The sequence below is a fragment of the Amblyraja radiata genome, chromosome 1, assembly GCF_010909765.2.
Source record: "Amblyraja radiata isolate CabotCenter1 chromosome 1, sAmbRad1.1.pri, whole genome shotgun sequence".
Lineage (NCBI taxonomy): Eukaryota > Metazoa > Chordata > Chondrichthyes > Rajiformes > Rajidae > Amblyraja > Amblyraja radiata.
Genome location: NC_045956.1, coordinates 85746377 through 85762822, shown reverse-complemented (window position 1 = coordinate 85762822; position 16446 = coordinate 85746377). Strand labels below are relative to the sequence as shown.

The following is a 16446-nucleotide window of genomic DNA, read 5'->3' as shown; positions in this document are numbered from 1 at the left end:
AGCCTTCAATGATGAACATTGCTTATCTGCTGATAGAAACTTTTAGCTTGTTATAGAGTGTGAGGTAGGGAAAGGTGTGGGGGTCCTACACCAGAATGGATGGTTTTTTGGGCCTCAATACTTAATCTCATAGTGAGACGGAGCCGAGATTACTTCCAGAGCCTTTTATTTTCAATCTTAGCAAGAATCTTTCCACATTTCACTGAACTCCTTGGAATTTTAAGAGCGATTTGGTCTGTTCCCTTTTTTGTGCCGCTCCTGCATAAACAATTTAAAGAGTCAGGCCTGTTTTAAGAATATTCTCCTTATCTCTGTTAGATTACAATCAAGCATTCCAGCAAGGTGACTCCCATTTAAACACTGATGTCATACCAATGCTGAATACACGGCTGACCATCAGGAACATGCAGTGTGATAGTGATCATTAATCCATCATGCGATTCTGCTACATTCAAATAGTTATTTTACTTGCACTCAAGTACTTGGTTCGTCCTCCAATTCTATTCTGGTGACAGTTTACTACTAAATCCAGAAAACCCACTGACAAACTCAAAAGTCACATGAAATGCTGGGTCTACAGCATTCCCGACTTACCAAAATTAGCCTACTTATTAACTTCAGCACGTGGGATGAATACTTAAACTGATGCCTAGAATGCAATAAACCATTTTTGCCAGAGGGAAATTTAATTCCACTTCGCCAGTCAGGGAAATGCTAAGTTGTAATATATGCAGCCGCATGGCTAAATAGCAGTCTTGCATTTCCAAAAAGCACCTTTCTCCCTATATGCATAAACTGAATATTTTGTTATTTACCTGCATCCATAGAAACATAGAAAATAGGTGCAGGAGTAGGCCATTCGGCCCTTCGAGCCTGCACCGCCATTCAATATGATCACGGCTGATCATCCAACTCAGTATCCTGTACCAGCCTTCTCTCCATATCCCCTGATCCCTTTAGCCACAAGGGCCACATCTAACTCCCTCTTAAATATAGCTTCCATATGTTCTCCAACTAATTTGCCCGTAGCATAGCACTCTGCTCTCCAACAAAAGTTCACGGTGATAGCCTGGGCCATTTCCTGTACCTTGGAAGCCATCTCTTGGAGAGGACAGAATGAATGGTCCAATTCATCACAGTCAACACAGCTCTCAGTAGGTTGAGGAAAAAGGTGTTTGAAAATCAAGATCTCAGACCCAGCAGAAATATATCACAGAGTCCTGGACAACAGTGAAACCTGCCTTCTATGCATTACCAAAACCTTGACTGGCTACAACAAGCAAACACATCGGGCAACCAACATTGCAACATCCTAAAAGTCTACTGGAAGGAGGAGCAAAGCAATATTGGTGTATTTCCCAGTGCCAACAACCCCTGCATTAACACCCTAATTGCAAACACTTTCCTCACCCCCCTCTCTCCAATGCTCCACCTGGATGTGCACTTATTTCACCACTATCCCACCCTCCTTTCCCCTTCCACTTGTATCCCTTCCTCTGGATTCTGTAGAATTCTCTGCCTCAGAGGGCGGTGGAGGCCGGTTCTCTGGATACTTTCAAGAGAGAGCTAGATAGGGCTCTTAAAGATAGCGGAGTCAGGGGATATGGGGAGAAGGCAGGAACGGGGTACTGATTGGGGATGATCAGCCATGATCACATTGAATGGCGGTGCTGGCTCAAAGGGCCGAATGGCCTACTCCTGCACCTATTGTCTATTGTCTAACATTTCGCTCCTCATCTCCCCTTATCTCACAGCCTTCTGTCTTCTTATCTCTCGCCTTTGTCCACCTATCTGCCAGTAAAAAAAAAACCCTTACCTGTATCCATCTATTACTTGTGAAGAAATGCTGGTTTAAACTGAAGATAGACACAAAAATGCTGGAGTAACATAGCAGGACAGGCAGTATTTCTGGAGAGATGGAATGGGTGATGTTTCAGGTAGAGTCTGAAGAAGGGTCCCAACCCGAAACATCACCCATTCCTTCTCTCCAGAGATGCAGCCTGTCCGGCTGAGTTACTCCAGCATTGTGTCTATCCATCTATCACTTGCCTGGCTTTGCCCTGCTGCAATCCAACGTCCTATTCACGTTCACCAGTGATGCTGCTTGATCCACTGAGTTACTCTAGTACTTTGAGTCATTTCTTGTTACAAATCAGCCACATTGGGCAGGTCACATCATTAAGAATAAGGAGTAAGCCATTTAGAACAGAGACGAGGAAACACTTTTTCTCACAGAGAGTGGTGAGTCTGTGGAATTCTCTGCCTCAGATGGCGGTGGATGCAGGTTCTCTGGATGCTTTCAAGAGAGAGCTAGATAGGGCTCCTAAAAATAGCAGAGTCAGGGGATATAGGGAGAAGGCAGGAACGGGGTACTGATTGGGGATGATCAGCCATGATCACATTGAATGGCGGTGCTGGCTCGAAGAGCTAAATGGCCTACTCCTGCACCTATTGTCTATTGACACCAGCCTCCCAAAGCCAACACTACTCCAAGCTTTAGCATGGGAAGGGATTACTGGGAAGACAGAGGGAAAGATTCAAGGATGTGCTCCAAGTCACCTTGAAGAAAAGCAACATTCTCCATTGACTCTTAGAAATCTCTAGCCATGAACACTCAGAGTGAAGGGGAATTGAGAATCTGCATACCATGCATTGGGAGCATGCATGTGTCCATTCTTCTGCTATAGATTCAACCATACTTTATTGTTACATGTACTGAGGTACAGTGAAATGCTGTATTTGGTATACAAAGCAGCAAAATCGTATAGCAGACATCAACTAGGCAGCATAAAAGTGTCACCACGCTTTGGCACGACAAAATTACAGAAGTTCACTAAACAGTCCTATCGACAGCCAACCACTGCAGCTTCCCTCACATGCCAGCTCCCCCGTTCGTTCAAGACTGGACTGGACTGAAACTGGACCATCTCGTAAACCATCCTCCTGTCTGCCCAACTGGCCTCCACCTGCCGCATCTGCGGAGGAATCCACAGTCCCCACGGTGACCATTTTCCAGCTCATGACCCACTAAATCTGACTGGAAGCAAATCATCCTCTATCTCGTGGGACAGCCTAAAGAAAAGATGTAAAGTGCCAGCATTTAAATACAAATCATGTAACCACTAGAGCACTTTCTATCCTTTGCATGAAAGGCTCCCTATTTGTCACTATCAGTTAGTTTCTCCAACGTGAACAAGGTCTTCATCTCATCAGCATTTGCTGCAGTTTTAGACAATGGTTTGAAACCTTTGTTTATTAAAAAAAATTGGATTATTTTGTCACTATTGACTGTCTGACACTTCTAAATTACATAAAAGAAAGTCATTAAAGCTCTGAAATAAATAATTCAAGGTCTATTATAACCAGAAACAAGTAGACATGCAGCAGATTAACAGACAGACACTACTGAGTGCTTTTTAAAATTGATGTCAGATCAAATTAATTTCTGGTTTCTCAGGACACGCATTCTGTTTTATTTACTTGCGTATCCGTCAACATATTACTCCTCGTCCCTGTGCCCCTATTGTTGCATTTCCTTGCCAAGCTTCTTTCTTTAACTAAGAAAGCGTCTTATGGGTTGTCCCGAGAATTAAAGATCAGTTTTCCGGGGCCTGCTGCATGTATCCAGAAGGAAACCCACAGGAAGCCCAAAATAAACATGAGCGTATTATTTCCCCATTGAATTTGAAATAGTCGGTGTTAATTGCAAAGGTACAAGAGATAAGGGGACAAAAGCTGTTTGACTGGATTAGGTAGCTGGAGTCACAAGATCATTTGATGGACCTCACGGAATACCTCCAAACAGAGATCGATACTTTAAATATTAAATTATTATTTGCGTCTAATTTTTATGTTTTGAAAAATTTTGTGCATTTAATTATTTTATTAACTACACATCTAGCACGATATAACCTTCTGCAACTTGCTGCAAAACTACTGCATGGTGCAGGTAGGCTCTGGGATGTGAATCCCTGCCAACAACTCCTCTGATGGCACTGAAGACAGAACTAAAGGTGACAAGCCTTCCAATAAAGGAGTTGCACCTTACTGGAATCATGGAGGCTATGCAACTGAAAATAAGGAAAGAACACTGACAACAGGTTCTTTCCATCCTTCGTTTGCTTTTGTATCACATGGGGGAAAATTAACCGCAGTTTTCTAATACCCAAGGGAAGTCCTGTTTGCCTTTACCTCATTCCACTGATCGGACTTTGGAATAAACCTGCATTCAGGCTGCAACTCCATGCATTCCCTCCACTGCAAAATCTCTTCCATGTAATAACTACTTTGAAGAAGTTCTCTTTCTAATGAGAGTTCTGTGAGACCCCCTCTTACTACTTCTCCTTAGCTCTCCGGCAATGATCTACCTATCACTTGCCAGACTTTGTCCCACACCCCACCGCTCTTTTGCGGCTTTTACTCCCCTACTACAATCAGTCTGAAGAAGTGTGCTGATCGGAAACGTCACCTGTCTGTTCCCTCCACAGGTGCTGCCCGATACGCTGAGTTACTCCAGCACTTTGTGTTCTGCTCAAGATTCCAGCATCTACAGTTATTAGTCTCTCCATTCTTTTATGCCTTCCTAGGATCCCTGCTGTTAAACATTTGCATGAACGTTAGGTGACACAATTCATGCTTGGCTCCGATATACAGAATGAGCACATTTCTCAAGGTAAACTAGGTAGAAGCATACATGCAGCAAAGCAGCAGTGGTACCAGATTTCAGCTTCTGTCTGTGCTTCATAGTAATTAATTCTGATAAATGTGAGGTGATGCACTTTGGAAGAACTAATGAGGGTAGGACATACATAATGAATCGTGGACCTCTAGAGAGCACTGAAGAACAGGAACAGAGAGACCTTGTTGTACAAATCCAACGATCCCTGACGGTGGCAGCACTACTAGATAAGGTAGTGGAAAAGGAACATGGGCTACTTGGCTTCATTAGCCAGGGCATAGAATATATCAGCAGAAAGAATGACACAGCTTTCTAAAACATTGTTTAGGCAACACTTGGAGAACTGTACACTGCCCTGGTTAACACACCATAGGAAGGATATGATTCCAGTAGAGAAGGTATAAAGGAGATTCTCCAGAATGTTGTCCAGGATGGATAATTTCATTCAAGAGGAAGGACCAACAGGCTATGTTTTTCTTGGAGTGGGGAGGATGGTAAAGGTGACCTAATTGGGATATTAAAATTATGATAGTACAGACAGTAGAAAGCGGTTCCTCATAACAGAGATGTCAGCTTCTCGGGGGGGGCAAACATTCAGGACAAGGTGGATGATTTTTCCAAGGGCAGTATGATTCTATGAAAATGCACTCAAAACATGGTTCCAAAACAACAAGATGTGGGGTGGGTGAAGAACAATTAAAACTGCTTTTAGAAAATTAAAGTTGCAAAAGACTAGGTGCATCCTGAATGATATTTCAGTGAAAAAAAAGACGTAAATAAATGAAGTTGCCTCAAATGACTTTCCCTTTTGATGTCCTATTTAATAATCTGCTGTGACAGCATGGGTGATGCACAGGGGAGAATTCAAAAGGACATTCATTACTGTATATACACAGAAGCAATCCAAGGCAACAGAGCAGGGTTGAACAATATTATTCTGGCCCAGAATGACTATTGGCCAGTGGAACACAGAGTCATACTCTTGTTTTCATCAATTGAGCAACACCGTAACATTACAGATCTGATACATTCAGGACTCATGATACTTTTATTGCATTCTTTCTTTTATTGTATTATCATGCAGTAACCTACCACTCTCCCACGGTCCTCATCATTCTGCCAGCTTCCCATTTTGATCCTACTTCTCTTCGCCATAATTGAACTTAAATATATTGCCAAAGTTGACAACAGAACTGCACCCCATTGTCAACCCAGTGCCAAAGAATAAACTAGGCCTACTTTCCAATCACTGCACAATATCCAGCTCGAAGGACTTAATTTTGTATTGCTCTATAGGTGGATATAGGTGGTCTTGGCATCATGCTCAGCACAGACATTATTGCCAGAGGGCCTGTTCCTGTGCTGCACAATTCTATATTCTATGTCAGATTAAAAAATGATAGATGAACTGCTGAGATGCTGTTTGCTCCCTCACTCTGTCTCCAAAATAGAATCAGAATATATCATTGCTTTCACGTGACTGGTAAGGAGCACATTGTACTGGACAGGCGCTCCTGGAGGAAATCCATGCAGGAAGGAGCAGCACATCACGAAATGGAACAATGGCGTGTCAGAGACAAAGCGACAGCACTGTAAGGAAAAAGAGAACGGGACTCGACGACTGCCAATCACCGTCAGTCTCCACTGCCCACGTTGCACCAAGGTGTGTGGATCACGGATCACACATCTGCAGACCCACAAGTAGACGACCCTATAGAGAGGAGAGGACACTCACACTTGTTTCGAGTGACTGCTGGTGATGATGAAGGTTGATGACAATTGACAAGATGACTATTCTTCATTTCTGAAGTAAACACTAATGCTCTTCATCCACTTTGCAGTGACTGCTAGCAAGAGTTGACTTTTCTGCAGAGGTTCCCTCCCTCCTGTGGGGAACTGTCTAGCCTGCTCTCTGCACCCTACTCTTGATGTCACAGTCAAGGTCAGGGAATCTGCTCTGTAAAGGAGTGGTGGGAACATTTCCCCCATTTTTCGTGCTGGCTTTGCAGGCAAGTGAACCAAACCCTGCCTGTCTTTACAAAGCATCTCTGGAAAGCAAATTTCAATTTGTTTCTTTCTCAAAGTGAAGGGAAAGGAATATGACAGGAAATTCATTTACAGGTTAATACAAACTTCAAGGGAACATTCTTGCAGATTCCACAGGCACTTAAAGATAAATTGCTTGTCAGATAACAAAGTCTTCACGTCAGGTTGACTTGACAGCCACTAACAATGGGAATTTCCGCAGCTTATTCCTAACAAATATGAAATATTTGCTTTGGGGCTGACAGCTGTGACTGACTAGAGGGGGCTCGGCGCTGAATCACATTCCACAGCTGAAGTGAAGCCTGATCTCTCGCACGATGGCCAGCCCCTGCCGGCTATAGATCACTGTCAACCATTGAGGCGGCCAATGTGAAGCAAACTAGGCATTGAACACCAATAGAAAACACCACTCTTACAGAGGTAATTGTATTTCTAAGCTAATATTCGGTGCATTCACATGGGATGGTGGGTTCTGGTTCAGGGGAGACAATTAGTATGCTGGAGTTTCCCAAGGTGCTATGAATGAAGACACATCCATTTCTGACAGGAACATGCACATGTCAAACCTCATCTGTATTACATGAGTTTGAATCAAGCTTCAGCTGAGGTTATGAACAGCAACTAACATTTCAGTTTTCAGTTTTCATTCTGTGTAGTCTTACAAAAAGGATAAGCAAAACTATGTTATTAGATGAACTGTAATTATTGAGCAGTTCAAGAGGGATGAAACAAGTTCTTTGTTTTTAATATCTTCTGATATATTTTCTCAACACATTTGACATACTGATTTAATATTCTTTAATAACTAGAAATACCGATGGTAACTAGGAAATCACCTAAGTAACAACATATTAATTGTTTGTACAAAATAAAATTCAGTTTGGTTTGATCACGTTCCATAGTTTGGTTAACAAACCTTGCTGCTGGAAACACCCTGATAAACTGCATTGGTACAGCTATAATTCGATACAAGAAAGATGAGTTTCTAAATAGGGCTAATGTCTGCACAGCAACCTGCTGTGGGGGACTGGGAATGGAGTAGTAGAATGAGGTTGAACATAGCAGAAGCAAAGCTTTGAAAATCCATTCAGTGAACTGGCCTCGCTGTGACACTCATGCTCGGTCTGCCGAGGCCTGCTGGATCTTGTAAACCAGTGTAACTACCCTTCCCACACTGATCTCTCTGTTCCTGGGCTCCTCCATTGCTAGAGTGTGCCCCCCCCCCACCCATATCCCTTCCTCTCACCTCAATTCACATCACTCTCTCCTCATCTCACAGCCTTTTCTCTCCTTTTCACCTCTGGCCTCTGTCCACCCATCTGCCAATCAACCTCACTCACATGTATCCACCCATCACAGGTTTGGCTTTGCCCCACCCTTCATCTCTCCTCCAGCTTCAACCCCACCCCCCACCCACAATCAGTCCTGACCCAAAACATTGCTTATCCATGTTCTCCAGATATGTTGCCTGAACTGCTGAGTTATTCCAGCACTTTGTTGGTGGTGTGACCGACGTCGCAGCAGCCTCTGCAGTCCGTCTGTCTTTTTTTATTTTATTGTCCTGTAGAGTGTAAAGTTTGTGGTGGGGTTTTGACTGTGTATGTGTGGGGGGGGGGGGGGGGGGGGGGGGGGGGGGGGGGGGGGGAAACGTTTAGATCTCTTCCCTGTACGGGGACCCGACCTTTTCCCTTTCGGATCTCCATTGCCGTTGGGGCCTAGCACCGTGGAGCGGCCTCCAACCGGAACGACAGCTCAAGTCACGGAGCCTGCGGAGCTGCGGACCTACCATCGTGGAGCTGGCCGGCTTCGGAACGTGGAGAGCTGTGGTGGCGTGCTGCTGCGACCCGACTCCGGTGGATGGTGACACCGGGAGCTCGCGGGTCCCCGGTGGGAGACCGCTTTGCGGGGCACCGGCAACGGCGACGGCGACTTCTCCCGCCCGAATTGCGGGGTTGAGGGGGACCTGGAGTGGGGCCTTACATCGCCCGGCGCGGCTTTAAATGGCTGCGGACGTGCTAGCGCCTGCCGGGGGCTCCAAGATCAAGACCCGGGGCAGGGCCTTACATCGCCCGGCACGGCTTTAAGTGGCCGTGGGACTTGCTAGCGCCCGCCGGGGGCTTTGACTTTGGGAGAGGAATGGAGAGCAGGGGAGAGACGAGACTTTGCCTTCCATCACAGTGAGGAGGGGATTCACTGTGATGGATGTTTGTGTAAATTGTGTTGGTGTGCGTCTTGGTTCTTTTCTTGTATGACTGCAGAAACCAAATTTCGTTTGAACTTCATGTGAGGTTCAAATGAGAAATAAACGGTATTGTATTATTGTATTGTATTGTGTACTTTGCTCAAGATTCCAGCATCTGCAGTTCCTGTGTCTACTTTTCACTGCAAATTTTCACACGCTTTCATTGATCACAACCAGTGTTATACATATGCTTCACACAGAAATATTTGGAACTTCTACAAGGCTTCCATTAAACAGTCAGTGCAAAATCAGACAGAACGGGCACAGCCATTGACATCATTTCCATGAAAGGAGACGTCCCACAGAAATCCTCTCCATGTTTCATTGCAAACCTTGTGAAGAATTTCAGACACTGCCCTACCAAGGACTTATCCCTCAGCAAATTTCAATTAGAAAATGTTTGATTATTACAATAATGCTGTTTGTGGAACCTTGGTGTGAGCAAATTGTCTGCGCCTTACATCAGTCATTATACTACGAACATACTTCATTAAGGCATACCGTGAGCTTATAATTGTAAAAAAAATGCTAGAGGCTATGTCTTTATTCCGTGCTGAGTGTTCACCATTGAATCTCACCATACATTCAACAGCTGAGAAATATTGTAAGCCTATTTCCAGTTGCAACAAGTTTGTGCATTTAAAATATTACCTCATAATTTACACATAAAATATTCTCCAAGTCACAAACATAAAAAAATGTCCACCTCTCTACTTATGTCTACACATCCCTGGAAGATCATCAGTTGCAGCCGTGCTGACACCCTTCTTCATTGACAGTATCACGTTCATTCACATCCTTATACTCCTTCACATACCCAGTATTCTTACCAACATAAACCCCCCTGTGCAAGGAAACACTGTGCTAATGCTCCCAATTACATGTCAAACTGGGTAATGACAACTAGTCTGTAGCCAAATTGGGTAAATATATTTAGACCCAGGCTCAGGAAATCAAAGTCTTGGACTGGGGCTAAATTTTGTAAATACACCTGAACTGGAGCAAATCTCTACCAACATACGTGCACTGATGATAACCTTTGTAAATATCTTTATGTGCAATGTGACAAATAAAACCGTATTGATATCCCAAAAAGGGCTAAATGAGGGAAATACATCAGTAAAATTGAGTGACTGCCCTGAGACTTGGGTTGATAGTGTCCTCAAGCTCAAACTAAAGCAAAATACACCTAGACAAGACGAAAAAATGACAATAAACAAAATGCGCCTAAATTAGATAATTATACCCTGATTAGAAATAAGACAGCAAAATAATGTAGTTGGAATAAACTGGTTTAAAGCAGGCAAATGCACACCAAGAAATACCAACAGTCAGTCCTTACACCTTGATGCCTCAATCCCTGCCTTGAATGGTCCCAGATAATCAACTCTCACTTACATTCATGCAGTGGTTAGCTTGTTGCCCTTATCAAAGATGCTTAGGGACGACAGATGGCACAATGGGCTAAGTGTTCGGCTGGCAACCGGAAGGTAGCCGGTTCGAATCCCGCTTGGAGTGCATACTGTCGTTGTGTCCTTGGGCAAGACACTTCACCCACCTTTGCCTGTGTGTGAATGTGTGTGAGTGATTGGTGGTGGTCGGAGGGGCCGTAGGCGCAGATTGGCAGCCACGCTTCCGTCAGTCTGCCCCAGGGCAGCTGTGGCTACAGAAGTAGCTTACCACCACCGAGTGTGACTGAGGAGTGAGTGAATAATGCGATGTAAAGCACCTTGAGTATTAGAAAGGCGCTATATAAATCCCATCCATTATTATTATTATTATTATTATTAGGTCTCAAGTAGTGGCATTTCCTCTATGAACCTCTTTTTGTTGCTCCCTTTTGATCCCCTGCCCAATGCATTGACAAATACGGTGCTCAAGTGCCTCAAGAAAGTAAATATTATAAGTAATGCTAATATAATAATCTATTCCCCGAACCACAAGAGTAACATCCCATGGGATCTACTGCAATATTTTGACATAGATTTAAAGAGCAATGTAGTATTAATTCTGGATATTTCCATCGTGTGATTTGCAATACAAATTATATCATGACAAGTAGTTCCCTTAAGATTTAGTCTGAGAAAGTGCACAGTATCAACCATTGTACAAATTTAATTTTTCTATTCACGATGCCAACAACATATTTATACAGCAATTGCAACATAGTAAATCTTCCTAAAACTCTTGTGAAGTGTCCCATCAGATGAAAATAAATGTACAGAGCTAAGAATAGGACAGGTGACCAAAGCACATGAAATGGAAGAGGAAAGTAGATTTTGAGAGGACATGCTGGAGCATTGCACCTGTATGGCCATCAAGCTAAGTGCTGCATATATACAAATTAATATAGATTTTGTTAAAAAACTGCACAGTATGCATGTGCTTAAAATTGATGAAAAGTCAGTCATAAAAGCACAAACAGTGCATATTTGAAACTCTATTTTAAGACTTTATAAACAGCTAATTACTGAAAAATATTGTAAACATTAAATTCCAATATTTCACATTTAATTTACCCTTTATGACAATATGGCTCAATTCTAATAATATTGCAACATTATTGATACTGGAGGAATCTAGTACCAAAGCGAAATGAAGAACATAAATGTGAAATATTGTTTTCACTTCCTGAAGTGGTGATACAAATGGCTACATTAGAGTTCTTAGTTCACTGGGAAGTTGCACTAAAGTTCAGTTACTGACAATACTTACAGTCTCTCCAGCTCCTTTAGATCCTGAAAAGCTCCCCGTTCGATAGTAGTTACTTGGTTTTCCATGAGCTGTCTGTGAAGCAGATGACAGAAAATTGAAGCCATGGCATCTTAATGCAACGAACAAGCAGACAGCCATTAACACCTCGAATGAGTGCATTTCAAACATTAGCAGCAGACTGTGGGCTGGCTTGTCTTTTTTCACAGCATATCGTACCGGAGTTTGAGATTTCACATCCAATTTGCTCTGCCTGCCACTGACACCTGAAACCCATCCAGTTACATGTGTGGAACTGAACACAAGTATGCAGTGGGGGGGGGGGGAGGGGAAGGTCCCTTCAGCAATAAAACATTTTTTAAAACATTCCCAGAAACATGCTGAGGAGTTTGGGTTCGAGGACAAAACCAAAAGATGTAAAAAAAATGAAACCAAAGCATTTATCACAAAGTGAACTTTGAAGTTACAGGAGCTGGAAAGCAGAGAGGCTGCATGAGGAGCGTTTGTGTTGAGTGTGCTCTGGAATGTCAAGCTCACCAATACTTTGATTAATAGAAATTACATAGATCATCTACTGTGATGTTTCTGAGAGATTTCACCTGACCAGTGGCAAATTAGGAAGTTGTTGTACCTACACGCTCATGTTCAAATATGTGAATGCGCTAACAAAAAAAAAAGGAACATTAACATTTCTGATTTAAGCAGGACTATTGTTCAGATCTTTGAGACTGCTGGCATTTGAATACTGGCTGTGTCTCAGAAGCTCTGCCGAGTGGTATTTTTGTCATCCTGCTTCTCTAAAGCTGGTGCATTCTATTATCCATTACAACTAACCACTGCAACAAAAACAAGTTAATAGATGGGCTCAGTGTGGGCCAGTGAGCTTGCCAAGTGTATCACATTAATATTAAATCATCAAAACAGCATGCAACTGAATCAGGCTTTCCTGTAGCAAGATTTTTTGCATGACATAGTGCCCTCCATAATGTTTGGGACAAAGACCCACCATTTACTTATTTGCCTCTGTACTCCACAATTTGAGATTTGTAATTAAAAAAAAACATTTGGTTAAACAGCACATTGTCAGATTTTGTTAAAGGATATTTTTAAACAATTTGGTTTCACCATGTAGAAATTACAGCTGTGTTTATACATTGTCTCCCCCATTTCAAGGCACCATAATGTTTGGGATACATAATATAAGAGAGCTCTCAGCCACTAGTCTTTCCTCCAGTCTTTCCATCACCTGTGGAAACTTTTATTGCTGTTTATCAACATGAGGAACAAAGTCAAATAAGCCATTGTGAGACTGAGAAACAAGAATAAAACTGTTTGAGACATCAGCCAAACGTTAGGCTTACCTAAAATCAACAGTTTGAAACATCAATAGGAAGAAATAGAGCACTGGTGAGTTTACTAACCACAAAGGGACTGGCAGGCCAAGGAAGACCTCCACAGCTGATGACAGAAGAATTCTCTCTATAATAAAAGAAAAACCCCAAACACCTGTCCGTCAGATCAGAAACACTCTTCAGGAATCAGTTGTGGATTTGTCAATGACCACTGTCCGCAGAAGACTTCACAAACAGAAATACAGAGGCAAGATTGCAAGATGCAAACCACTGGTTAACCACAAAAATAGGATGGCTGGGTTACAGTTGGCCAATAAATACTTAAAAGAGCAACCACAGTTCTGGACAAAGATTAACATATATCAGAGTGATGGCAAGAGCAAAATATGGAGGACAGAAGGAACTGCCCAAGATCCAAAGCATACCACCTCATCTGTGAAACATGGCGGTGGGTGTGTTATGGCCTGGGCAAGTATGGCTGCTGAAGGTATTGGTTCATTTATCTTAATTGATGTTACACCTGCTGATGGTGGTAGCATAATGAATTTTGAAGTTTATAGACACATCCTATGTGCTCAAGTTCAAACAAATGCCTCAAAACTCATTGGCCGGCAGTTCATTCTACAGCAAGACAATGATCCCAAACATAGGTTGAACAAAGGTTGAACAAGTTAGGGCTTTATTCTTTGGAGCGCAGAAGGTTAAGGGGGGGACTTGATAGAGGTCTTTAAAATGATGAGAGGGATAGACAGAGTTGACGTGGATAAGCTTTTCCCACTGAGAGTAGGGAAGATTCAAACAAGGGGACATGACTTGAGAATTAAGGGACAGAAGTTTAGGGGTAACATGAGGGGGAACTTCTTTACTCAGAGAGTGGTGGCTGTGTGGAATGAGCTTCCAGTGAAGGTGGTGGAGGCAGGTTCGTTTTTTATCATTTAAAAATAAATTGGATAGTTATATGGACGGGAAGGGAATGGAGGGTTATGGTCTGAGCGCAGGTATATGGGACTAGGGGAGAATACGTGTTCGGCACGGACTAGAAGGGTCGAGATGGCCTGTTTCCGTGCTGTAATTGTTATATGGTTATATATGTTATATGGTTATACTGCTAAAGCAACAAAGGAGGTTTTTCCAAAGATAAAAAATGGTCAATTCTTGAGTGGCCATGTCAATCACCCAATCTGAACCCATGCCTTTTATATGCTGAAGAGAAAACTGAAGGGGACTAGCCCCCAGAACAAGCATAAACTAAAGGTACACAAAATTGCTGGGGAAACTCAGCGGGTGCAGCAGCATCTATGGAGCGAAGGAAATAGGCGACGTTTCGGGCCGAAACCCTTCTTCAGATAACTAACTAAAGATGGCTTTAGTTTAGAGAACTGGTGATATCCATGAATCGCAGACTTCAAGCAGTCATTACATGCAAATGATATGCTACAAAATACTAAACATGACTACTTTCATTTACATGACATTGCTGTGTCCCAAACATTATGGTGCCCTGAAATAGGGAGACTATGTATAAACACTGCTGTAATTTCTACATGGTGAAACCAAAATGTATAAAAATGGCCTTTATTAAAATCTGATGTGCACTTTAACCACATGTGATTGTTTTCTATTACAAATCTCAAATTGTGGAGTACAGAGGCAAATAAATTATGGGTCTTTGTCCCAAACATTATGGAGGGCACTGTGCAGCACTCAGGGGGTAAATATGTTAGGGTCCAATGCTGTGGGAAATAGTCGTCGCTGACTCGGCCTTGTACTAATTCCAACAACACCGCGCTCCTGCACTTCATTCACAAGCGACTGGTAAAAGTTGTATTAAACAACAAGATGTAATTTACAAAAAAAAACAAACACTGATGGCAGAAATTGAACAGCTGGAAGCAAGAAGCAGCAGCAGAAATGTAATCAAATCGTGCAAAAAGAAAGATCTAGACTTACAGAACTCGCATATGTCTTAATCCTGAAAAGGCCGATTTGGTGATTCTTGTGATGTTGTTCCCATTCAAATCCCTGAAAAGAAACAATATCAAAGTGGCTGACAATAAAACAGGGCGAGACAACACGACAGGAGCTGAAGCGTAACCAATGGTGCACACCAAAGGCCAGATCAGGGCCCAGTTATTGATATTTCACTCGGCGACACTGAGCTATTTTTCGGTTTGTCGAGAACACTGATAAAACCAGGACGTGCCTGCCCACGCCCCAAAAACCGCGCACCCATTCGAAATAGAGTGTTGAAATTATTTGCCCGGCAGGTAATGTTATCCTTTTTGTCTCTGCATACATTTTATTTTTAAAATATATAATAAATAACGATTGCAGCATAATTAGCAGCGGGGAAGAAAATCTGCACTGTGACCTGCGCTTCTCACGGGCTTTTGCTATCGCTGTCATTTAGCCGGGCCAAGAGGGCAGACAGCGGGCCAGGATGCACGTTTCGGGCAAGAAGGCGGACAGAGATGAATGGCTTGGCGCAAGTTGCAGAACGTGGAAAACATGTGGCTGGAGGTGCTTATTAATCTGATCATTATCGACTGGCGAGCACTGCTAATATAAACATGTCTGATTCTTCACAAGTGAAAGGAAAATATTCTCGCCTGTAAACTGCCCTCCCGCCGTCAAAGGGAGTTGGCATTCGCTGCATTCTGAACGTTTATGAGATTAGAATTATTTTATAGGGGAAACTTTATTGGGCTGGGAGGGGGACTGTTGATGCTTTATTGAAAGCAAGCGGCATATGGGAAACAGGAAATGCAGAAAACCCTCACTGTCATCGAGGGCTTCAAAAACAACCAAACCGAAAAATAAAAATCAGTATTCATAGAAAAGTGTGCGGTTGTCTGCTGCGTTCAAATATAGTATTTGACAGCACAGCAAACCCTTGAAATTTAATCCCTTCAAGCATCTGAGACCACTTATGCACTCGCTAACTAAGCTCAATAAGCGCACAATTCTTTCAAACCATCTCAGGGACTTGCACAGGACGCGCAGACTAGCACACAGGGCATTCCGCTTAAAACGGACGCTGTGCGATCCGAGTGAACTCCCCGCTTGGCAGTAACAGTGGGAGAGTACGGGGAATGGGCTGCATGGATCTGCCCTGCTAGTGCAGAGGACTGTGACCATGGGCCGCGTTCTTCCTTCTGCAATCTGCAAATATATATTTTATTTTAGAAACCAGCCCCGATAAGGGGTTTCGATCCAACATGCAAAAATAAATCGCTGGACAAGTTGGGATGGCCGCGAAACGACTTCATCGTCTCCAAGGAACTGTAAACGTGTCAATTAAAACTGTCCCGTTTCGGGTGATTATTTCAGCCAGATGTGTAATAAAGGGGAAATGATCAAAATGTTTCCCGGCTGCTAATTTATTCTACCGAGCGTGACGGTTAGCAAGTAATAAG

At 42.9% G+C, this 16446-nt stretch overlaps 1 protein-coding gene across 5 annotated transcripts in view; it reads right to left on the bottom strand.

The window, feature by feature from the left end:
* slit2 (slit guidance ligand 2) overlaps positions 1 to 16446 on the bottom strand; it is a 413834-nt gene that overhangs the window by 395684 nt on the left and 1704 nt on the right. For all 5 annotated transcript variants that reach the window (XM_033026245.1, XM_033026264.1, XM_033026255.1 and 2 more), the window contains exons 2-3: positions 14981 to 15052; positions 11682 to 11753 (exon numbers count right to left, since the gene is read on the bottom strand). In XM_033026245.1, coding sequence (XP_032882136.1) covers positions 11682 to 11753; positions 14981 to 15052 — 144 coding nt within the window. The remainder of the gene's footprint in view (positions 1 to 11681; positions 11754 to 14980; positions 15053 to 16446) is intronic.